Source organism: Otolemur garnettii, unplaced genomic scaffold (genome assembly GCF_000181295.1).
Source record: "Otolemur garnettii isolate 467f Iridium unplaced genomic scaffold, OtoGar3 scaffold00001, whole genome shotgun sequence".
Lineage (NCBI taxonomy): Eukaryota > Metazoa > Chordata > Mammalia > Primates > Galagidae > Otolemur > Otolemur garnettii.
The window spans coordinates 50,628,276-50,639,373 of record NW_003852396.1 but is presented as its reverse complement, the minus strand read 5'-3'; the positions used below and the strand labels follow the sequence as shown (position 1 = coordinate 50,639,373).

At 36.6% G+C, this 11,098-nt stretch overlaps 1 protein-coding gene across 1 annotated transcript in view; it reads right to left on the bottom strand.

Annotated features, from left to right (window-relative positions):
- ANO5 (anoctamin 5) overlaps positions 1–11,098 on the bottom strand; it is a 100,413-nt gene that overhangs the window by 50,367 nt on the left and 38,948 nt on the right. Inside the window, exons 7-8 of the mRNA XM_023519589.1 lie at positions 4,694–4,807; positions 354–469 (exon numbers count right to left, since the gene is read on the bottom strand). Coding sequence (XP_023375357.1) covers positions 354–469; positions 4,694–4,807 — 230 coding nt within the window. The remainder of the gene's footprint in view (positions 1–353; positions 470–4,693; positions 4,808–11,098) is intronic.

Genomic DNA, 11,098 nt, shown 5'->3' with positions numbered 1-11,098 from the left:
GGCTGGATTCGAACTTGCCACCTTAGATGTATGTGGCTGGCGCCTTAGCCACTTGAGCCATAGGCACCAAGCCAGCTTGACCAATTTTAACAAGCAGACTTTAGGTTTGAATCCAGCATGGCCAACGCCTGGGCCCAGCCTCTTAACCACTGTGTCATTCATTCCAATTATCTCTCCCATACTTTGGCAAAAACATTCAGCTCCCAAATGAATGACTAAGCTATAGTGTAGATATGAAGCCAAAAAGCTGTGAAATGCAGTGTGTGAAAATGGTAGAAAAAAAATAGAGTATCATGCCATGTGAATAAAAATCACATCATCAAGTTTTAACTGATGCTGTGTAAGAAACTTACCTAATCAAATCTAAAGGTTGCTCCTTGTAAAAATAGGAAAATCGAGCCCAATTCTGGTAAAGTATGTACCTTTCATTCACAGGATTGGGAGGTTCTGATGGCTTCCAATATTGGCCCTGGAGATATTCAAGATGAGGGAGCAAAACAGAAAAGCAGAAGACAAGGGGAAGTAAATTAGTGTTGCTTTTATAACAAGCTCCTAAGTGAACAGGGCTAACGCTCTCGTTTACTTTTAGGTTTAGATTTCCTATTCCATTGGTATAAAATTAGTTACTAAAACCTATAATAAACTATCACAATAGTGTTGTTTTTTTTTAATATTAAGAGCAAGTAACAATAGTGGTTTATTGGTTAAATTCTTACACCCACTTATCTAAAAATACAAATTAAGGTGTGAGGCTTAGGCTTTACTTGAGCTGTTCACGTCACCCAGAATGCCCTTTCTTCCCTACTCAAATTAGGACATCATCATCACAGCTCAGAGATTCGTATCCCTCTACAACTGGCTAGGAGTTTTGGGAATAAGCTGACAATTTTATTTTATAAATGGAAAACTTAAATCACAAGCAAAATGAAGTAATTGATCCACAGTCATACCGCTATTACGGGAAGAGATTCTGGTCCTCACTGGTAACGATTTGCCAAAGAACTTAAAAGGTTATGACACGCTTTAGCACGTAAGAGCCTCAGTACTGTTTCTGACATAAATTCCTTCCCCATTGTTAAATGCCGAGTGGCTTTACAATGTCTCTTCACAGCCTACCGAAGTATTCTATACATAGTAGCCGTTTAATACATTTTTAAAAACTGTGTAGACAAATGAACTGCTAAAAACAAGAGGTGACTGTCCAGTTTACAACTTAGCACATAAGAAGAGCTCTAAATGGTCACATGTAAGATTGTATATCATCCAGTTTGTACGATATTTCTGCTTCTGTAGCTATCCTACTGAACTTGAGAAATAGAATTTTAAAAAAGGAAAGAACACCCTATACAGGCATATTGTAAAATTGATTCTGCACAGCACAAAAGGAAAAATCTAGTACCTAAACTTGCATTCAGAAGAAAAGAAAGAAAAAGGTAAAATTAACATTCAGTTGTGACTATCACCAGTGATAGCTCGGTAATATTGAATTTCTGGTTAGCCTGAATGACGCCACTGAAAGGCTGGGGTTAAAAGGGATTCTACTTAGCATACTTTAAATTTAGCATAACATACCATAGGTTAAGACTCATATCTATGACCTTTACTCCAAGACCATCCTCCAGTCAAGGCCAGAAGCCTTCTATGTTTAGTTCAGATTCAGTTCAATAGGAAATAATCTTATCTGATTAATTTTTGAGACGAGAATACACCTTGAAAGGTAATCCTCAAACTTCTCATCTTATTGTAATTACCTGGCCATTTCAGTCCCTGTAGGTTTGGTGTAGGAGGTAGTGACTACACTGGTGAAGTCACCAGATATTTCTCTGAAAAATGTAAGAGCAGATTTGAGGTAATGATAGTTGGCCTCTGGTCTACTTAGATTCCGTAACTCCTTGGAAAGCTTATAATCACTCTTTCCTTCCTAGTAGCTAGAAATTTAGAGTAGTTGACATCTGTAGGAATGAACCTCTGAGGGCCCCAAAATGTGACACATTTGGGAAGAAGTCTTAAACTGATTAGCTGTAATATAGTTTTGAGAATGTATTGCACTGATGCTATGAATTCTGTCCCTCGTGGTATATCTGTTCCTATTGCCTGTTAGCTCCCCTTTCAATGCTGCTGTAAATGGTGGTACCCAGTGTAGCACATGCTTGATTTTTTTTTTTTTAACATTTCATGGGAAACGTTTCAGTAGGATTAGCTACAGAAGCAGAAAAATGGTACAAACTGGTTGATATACAATCTTACATGTTAACTATTTAGAGCTCTTATTATATGCTCAATTGTAAACTGGACAGTCATCTCTTGTTGTTTTTAGCAGTTCATTTGTCTACACATGAAACGTTTAACTTAACTTTACATTTGCTTCCTCACTGTAAATAAGCCCATCTTCCTGTGCATGTTTTTGTGTATACGTGTTCTACTAATTCTTCTACATTGGCAGTTTTAATCCTGTATTATTTCTTCTACTTTGGTTTGTGTAAAAGGGGAAAATAAGAAAACCTGGAATTAAAAAAAAAAATGCTGCTAAGTAAGGATATTAGTTTGGCTTTAAGATATGGCATAGTAAGAACAGAATTAATGCCCTAAAAATGAATAAACAAGCAAAAGATTCCTCTCAGTTTTCCAAAAAAATTCATGAGTCCTTTCAGGAAGACTGACAAAGGATACATGGCAACGTGTTTGCTCATCTACTTTAGTTGTCTCTACTTTACCAAACGCTCACGCCATTGTTCAGGATCTGTAATCCTCCAGGAGCTTTTCTTCCCCCAGGGAATACAATGCATAAGGTGAGCTTTCTGTCTCTAAGGGTCCCACATCCCCAGAGTCAACCAACAGTGGATCCAAAATACATGGGGAAAAACCAGTTACACATAACAAGACAACAATAAAAATATACACTTAAAAGAACAGGATAATAACTACATAGCATGTACATTGTGTTAGATATTATAAGTAATCTAAAGACGATTTAAAGTACAGGAGAGGTTCAATGCAAATACATATTTCAAATAAGTAACTGGAGCATTTTGGGATTTTGGTATCCACAGGTGGGGAAAGTGGTTTGAAATCAATCCCCTGCAGATACTAACTGTATGTGTTGGGAAGTGGGGTTTGGGGAGAAGGAAGGGGGTTGTTTGGTTTCTCTAGCACTTAAACTAACCCAAACTGGCAATACGATGGAAGATTAGTATTATGGCTACTCTGGAAAAGACCACTCTACCCTTATAGGAAACGCATTAAAAATAACGAGCTAATCAGTTTTGAACTGACTGGAGCCAACTTTTATGATGTTGATTCAATATTTGCAGAAGAATGGTGCCGTAATAGTTTGCCCTCGAAAAAAAAGAGGTTGGCTTTGGGCTTTTGGAACTATTCCAGCAATGCTACCTTCAGAAAAATGGTCAATGATTTGACTGTCATTTGTTTCAGTGGAAATATTCATTTTCTTTTATATTCCTGGGAACTGTGTTTCTTGCAAAAAGAATACATCATTAAAAAAGTCTTTTATAAGTATGCAAGAGTAAAATGGGAGTAAAAGAAAGAAAAATTCCAAGGGATGATCTCAAAATAGTATATATAAGTTAGGCCACATGACTTATACTGCCAACAGGTGGTGAGATTTAAACACTGGCTATCCAAGTTAGAAGGTTTACCTCAGAAAGCCCCAGAAACGAGGCCTGTGTTGCCAGGCCAACTTTGCAGTTTTAGTTGAATTAAAGCATGTAAAATGTCGTCTCTTTGTTAAGGTTACAAAGCTCAATATTGTACAATGATTTCCTAGCCCCAAAGAAACGTTCTGAATCTCAGTTGTTATAACATCTGATTTGCTGTTAAAAACTGAAGACTTCAGTTCACATTGCAATTGTACACATGCTTTATTTCTAAGAAAACCCTAGATGGTGAGCTTGGATTCATGATTATGTTCCAATACCTAAAAAAAATGGTTTGCATGTAATGATCAAAGCAAATTATGTGTTTGATGAATAAATACCTAAATGCATGTAATTTAAATCCTTTATAGCTTCAGCAGTTTATAAATGAGAAAAGAACTGATGAGTTGGGCAGCGCGTGTGGCTCAAAGAGTAAGGCGCTGGACCCATATGTCAGAGGTGGTGGGTTCAAACCCAGCCCCGGCCAAAAAAAAAAAGGAAAAAAAAAAAAAACTGACGAGTTCAGATAAAAAATTTCTGAATACTATATTTTAAAATGTTCTTTGGGGCGGAACACACTTGTAAGAGGGACCTTATCTAACAAATGAAATCAATGTAACCTGGTTCAAAAAACTAAAAAAAAGAAAAAGAAAGAGAGAATAGGTTACTCATGCTATAAAGTCCTGTGTCACAGGACCCCTCCCATTAAATAACTAGATAAATCAACGAAATGTTCTTTTAATGTGACTACTGTTTTCAAAATGAGCTATAAAGAAAGTTGATTTGTAAATTTAATAATTTGTTTAATGATTTCTATTTGAAACTTCAATGTCAAGAGACATTAACTATATTTCAGCATAGCTGATAAAGTTATCAGCTTGGAACCAGGGAGTCTTTGGGATTTCTTGTCATGAGAGAGAATTAAGCAATTTGTAATAAAAAGGGAAACGAGTGGGAAGATCCTCCCTCCTAAGAAGGCAACCTCTGAATGTGGGAGAGAGAAAACAGAGTCAGTACTTGAAAATCCCCCTTATACTCACATCATGGAGTGGGTAGGCTGCTAAATACGTGTTAGAGTTGAGGAGTCTCTCAATCCCAAACTTTTTCTTCCCGTCCTCTATACCATAAGGGCACCTTGAGAGAATATAGTATACCTACCAAAGAAAAGTACAAAGAGACGTTATCACAGTGCAGGCTTTATGTTTTCTACATTTCTCTTTCAATCACAATTTAACAATGTCCACTCTGTCTGAACGTTGACACAGGTTCTGATTATAGACCAAAGCCTCCTGTGTTGTGTGGGACAAGACACAGAAAGTGGGATGGTTAGAGTTTGTATTAATTTGGCTTCTCTTTTCCTCTGTGAGTCCCTTGTGCCAGATTCCTATTATCTCAGGGCTTCAATTTGGACTCTACTATCACTGCAAATAGTTCCATTGGAGGAACGGATAAGTAGCCAAGCTCTTGTGAATATTTCTTTGATTAATCTCTCAAGATTTCAAAGGCCTTTTCCTAGTATCTCAACTTATTGACTCAATATTTTATCTCCACGATCTTGGCAATCACTCGTATCTTCCTATCAGTTTTTTTCCTGCGTATAATTTGGGCTTCGGTATCCGCTGCTCTTGTATTTCTGTCAACTCAATTTCATCTTCTTTTTTGTCCTCCAGCAACTTTTCAGCATTGTTGAATTTGGTCTTTTTATCATTGTTTTAGATAGATCCACACCCCTTCCCTTACATGTTTCGTAATTTAAGGAGTTGCCGATTGGAATAGTGGTTGCCTTGGAATCATTATTCTCTGATCTGGTCTTTCGTTTGAAGGACAGCTCAATATTCTATCTTGGTAAATAAATCCTAATTTATGCAAGGTAGTTTCAAGTTTTATAAAGAATATGGTAAATATTAACTACTTTACATTTTTTGGATTATTTCCTTAGGAAAGATTCACCCCCAGACAGAACTCTGTCTTGGGGTGTTCACAAAGTAGAAAAATTTACTCTATCAGCATTAAGAGGTATTATAAAACTACCATCATAAGTAAAGTGTGGCATTGTCAAATAGACACAAACCTGGGTTTAGATAAGAAAAGACTTTATGTGAAAAGGGAGAAAGAAATTTTGAACTAGGAAGAATGTCTCCATCAGGAGATATGCAAACATCTGAAAAATCAGGCAGAAAAGTAAGTAAACAAGGTTCAGAGATGATTTTTCTTTGTGTTAAGGAGGAAGCTGTTATACGTGGTCAGGTAAGCTGACAACCACTTTGTTCTGATGGATCAATGGCTCAATGGGCACAAACAGTTTAATCATCTATGAAACAGAAGATAAGAATTGGGAGACAGCAGGTCTTGCAGAAATGCAAGAATTTGCAAGGGAAAAGCGGAGTTAAAGGACCTGACTTTTCCATGGTGCAGAAGGGAAAGAGATTTGCCTCACCTCCCTTTTCTTAGAGAACTTGTAAATTTTTCCTATCTCTTGGAGACCCAGTAAGTACAACGTAAATCTTCTGAAAGCTAAATAAGCCTCTTGCCAGTTTTACAAACCAGGAACGTCTTTCTTAAGTTTTCTTTTTCCCAATTCTTTTAAATGGAAATATCAAGAAAGACAGCAAAGCTCTCTCCCAGTTTCAAGAGAATATAGCTTAGACACTTGGCTGCAAGTTGTAACCACCTTTTGACATAGAAATATGAGAAGTTTTATTTTTTTTCTTTGTATAAATGGAGTTAACTATCACAGAGGAAGATCTCAAGTATCAGGTGAATTCAGGCTAAGCGGTCAAGTCCAACTGGTGGGAAGGGGTTCCTATGAGTGTTATTATTATCTAAGTAATATGAGGAAGTGCAGTTCTTTGCAATAAGCAGTTTCCTAGGAGAAATATGAGAGATTTCTTTAACTACCCCTGTTTTCCAGGACGACAGAACTCAGGTAAAGTTCGCCATTGACCGTAATGACACAAAAATAGAGAAAAAGAGCAAACGAGCAGAACAGAGTCCAGAAGTAGAACTATGCATACGATGTTTATAGAGACTTGGTTTATGATAAACGTAGCATTATCAAACAGTCTCAAAAGTTGAATGTTTTCAAAAATCAGTGTACGTTGACTGACTATACATAAGTTTAAAAAAATGATCTACATCTTCTAATATGCACAAAATTGATTCCAGGTAGATAACAGTGCTCAATGTTAAAAGGAAAGTACTACAACTTTTAGAAGCTAACATAGGAAATGAACTTTGTTATGTTGGTTAGAGTAATAGATTAAGAGCATTATTTAGAATGATAGAAGCTTAAGGAAGTGAATTGCATTAAAGTTAAAAGCATATACTTATCAGAAGAAACCCCTGAAAGAAAAAAAGCATCAATTAAGAAAAGACCAGTAAAATATATCAGAAACAGAGGACTTATAGAAAGAATACATAACCGGCTCCTCCACATCCATAGGGGAAGACCTACTTGAAAATAAGCCAGGAGCTTTAGCCGGCATAAATTGCATTATCTAAATGGTCAATCAACATATACCAAGGGACCCATCTCGTTTATAGTAGAGAAATAAAAATTAAAAACATGACACGCAGAAAAAGAAATTTCCATAGAAAGTCATGAAAATTAATGTTAAAAGTTCATACGAGAGCTCATACAAAAGCTATACGGATTGTCCAAATAAATGGTGAGTTAGGAAGCCAGAATCAAAAGAAATATTGTCCATTTTTATAAAGCTTAAAAACAAAACAGACTCATCTCTGCTCAGATTTAATCTACCTGTGCTGAGGAAAAAGGAAATCATGACTCAGAGACAGCGAGGGCTTCTGCGTGGCTAGGAACGTAACAAGGTTTTCTTTTTGGATCTTGGTGATGGTCAGACGGCTGTGTTTTGTAATATTCATAATCATGCCTTGTGGACCCACCTCTATTTACATTATTCCTCAATTAAAAAAGAAAAAAAGATTGATAACTTTTGGTGTTAAGAAAAATATGTCTGGAAAATAGAGTACTCATATGTTGTTATTAGGACCCTTACGTGAATACACCTTTTAGTAAAGAGTGATAGTGTCATATATATGTTTTAGACGTATATTATATGCGGTACATGGACCTATTTGTAATGTCAGAAAAGTTGAATAAAATCTCAAATGTGATCAGAAGTGAAAATGTGTAATAAGGTGATGGCATACACACTACGGATTATTAAGCAACCGTTAAAATGAACAGGGAGATTAATATATACAACCAGAAAACGAGGTGAAGGAATATACCGTAACTGTTCAGAGTGTTTTCAACTTATAAAACAAGTAAAATAAATATTTACATGAGGAATCTTTTCATGTTATGTTATGGGGTCTCATTCTGTTGCCCAGTTTGGAGGGCAGCAATGCAATTGCAACTCACTACAACCTCGAACTCCTGGGCTCAAGTGATCATCCTGCTTCAGTCTGAGTAGCTACAGGCACATGCCACTGCAGCCTGCTAAGGTTTTCTAGTTTTTGGTAGAAACAGGGAATCTCAGGCTAGTCTCGAGCCTCTAAAAACTTCTGGGATTACAGGGGTGAGTCACCACCCCTAGCCTAGCCCAATGTTTGGTGCTTTTACAATTAGGATGAAATTGTGCCTTATATGTACAATTCAAAAAATGTAACAAGGTAATGGTCATAGAGATTATATTAAAGCAATAGAAAATGCTTTTATTTTATTATTATTACTTTTTTGCAGTTTTTGGCTGGGGCTGGACTGGAACCCGCCACTACCCACAGTATATGGGGCTGGCACCCTAATCCTTGAGCCACAGGCACTGCCCTGGAAAATGCTTTCAATATAGAATGATGTGTATCTGGCACACTTTTGCGTGTAAATGTGAGAGGGACTCTACATAACAAAATCAAATATTTTGACCTGGTTGTACCCTCTCGTTAACCTGAAATAAATTTACTTTTCAAAATAAAATAAAATAAAATGATGTGAAGAAATAATTTACATCTTATTAATTACTTCGGTTACTCGTTACTTAAAAATACTTATGCACTTCAAGTACCAGGCACTGTGGATACAATGGTGAGTCAAGGATGGAAATGGACACTTAAAAAATTAAAATTAAAATATTGTATTTTGTTAAAAAATAAAAATAATGAAATCATGTATTTCTCAGCCACACTAAGAAATCTGACCCGTAGAATAGGAGTAATAGTGAGGTTTTGACCTAACCAGTGAGGTGAGGTCACACAATCAGATCTGATTTTACAAAGATCATGCTGGGTGTATTCATTAGAGGATAGCAAAAGTCTAAGTAGGGAAATGAATTTAAAAGCCCTGTTTTATATTTTATGAATAACAGCTGTAATACTGGACAATTTGGTAATGATAAAGATAAAGATAGAAATGTCCAAGATTCAAAGCTATCTAGACATTAAGCTGATAGAACCTAGCGATGGTTGAACCTGGTCGGTAAAGGAAGAATAAAGGAATCTTAGATTTCCTGCTAATGCAGGAAAATAAGGGGCTGCTCAGGAGGGGAGGACCCCTGCAAGGGGACCAGGTCTGGATGGTTTGAATCTGTTTGTTAGTGGAGATGTTGAGGAGGACATATGAAAATGGCAGCTAAAAAGTTTGGCTTTAGACAAATCAAGTGTGAGTACCTTTGATGGGAACAAACACAATTCCCAGGCGGTTGGGTATTAGGGTCTGAAACTTTTGGAACACTCTGAAAACTTCAAGAGAAGAGAATTTTAAGGAGCACCACCAAACAAGCTACTGCGTGGCTGGGAGTTTGTAATCCCAGCACTCTGGGAGGCCTAGGTGGGTGGATTGATTGAGCTCAGAAGTTGGAGACTAGCCTGTGCAAGAATGAGATCCTGTCTCTACCAAAACTATAAAAAACGAGTCAGGCATCGTGGTGGGTGCCTGTAGTCCCAGCTACTTGGGAAGCTGAGGCAAGAGGATCACTTGAGCCCAAGCGTTGGAGGTTGCTGTGAGCTAGATGGACGCCATGGCATTCTGTCCTGGGGGACGAGAGTGAGACTCTGTCTAAAAAAAAAAAAAAAAAAAAAAAAAAAAAGCACCTGTGCTGGGAAGGAGTCCACCTATAAATTATAAACTTAAGTTGTGAAACATTATTCAACCAGAAAAGTACTGACGCAAATCCTGATGACAGGCATTGTCAGTGCAAAGGAAAATGTCCCAGTATTGATTAAACTTCGGCTTCAATGTGCAATGAGAACCAATTCTCTGTTCCCCAGGAGGGTCCTTGTAATTAAAATGATCAGCTATCTATCTGTTTCTCTTTCTATACACATAGAAAATTTTGGTCATGTGAGCAATTTAAAGCTCATATTGAAAGCGTGAGCGTTTCCACCTACACAGTTGGATAAATTAAAGATTTTTTCATGTTAAAAAGTCTGGCCCCTTTCGGCAACAAAATGTATATACCTATCACATAGACATCTGTCATATACACATATATACATCAAAGCATCGATGTATATGTATATGTACACCCATATGCAGAGGGTACCAAAATGTATACACATTTTAAGAAATAAAAAAAAAAAACTACATTAAATTTGTAATACTCAACTTACATTTCACTTCTGTAATTACAAGAGGTGCTCGATGTGGCTCATATTCATCATTTGTTATCGGTATATATGTAGTATTACATTTTTAATAGAGTTTTTTAAAGGCTAAGATGTCTTGATGGTTGTGAGATGTTTTGAAAACACGAGCTTCTGTATTAATGCCAGATGCTCTTGGAATAGTGCTCAATTTGTACACGCGTACACTACAGTGTTTGGGATAAGGGTAAGAAGGAAGGAAGGGACGGGCCTTTTTCTACATGAATATGCCAAATAACTTCCTCAGGATAGCCAAATTAGCTTTGCTCTACTTCAAAGGAAGGGAAATTGTGCTTTAATGCTGAATTAGCCTACGGTATTGGCACAAAAACAAAGTCAATGAATGCTGACTTTTCTACTACTCAGCAAGTTCCTAATTATTAAAAGTTCCTATGAGGTCATTGCACTTTTATTCGCAACTTTTTGATGCAACAACTATTTCTAAGGTACTTTACATTTTCCACGTACATTCTATCATTTGATTCTCACAATGGGGCCATTATTAGCATTTATTATCTCTGTCTTAAGAGACATTCTAGAAAATGTTTAGAAAGTACACTGTAGTTTTAAAGAATGATGACTTGAAACCATCTCTTCTGGTTCCATACCATGTGCTCCTTATTCCTTGAAAGGTTTCCTCTTAGGTTTTTTTGGTGTTTATTCCCCATAGGAGCAAGACGATTTTTAGTTTATAGATTCCTATTTCATACCTAAATTCTAGGAATTAAACTTTCTGTCATATTCTTTCTAATAGATTTTAAAAATATTTATTCAGGAACCAGGTAAAAATGGAATCAGGCCTGTCGGTCCTCAGGAAAAGAGAGCCAAAAAAAAAAAAAAAA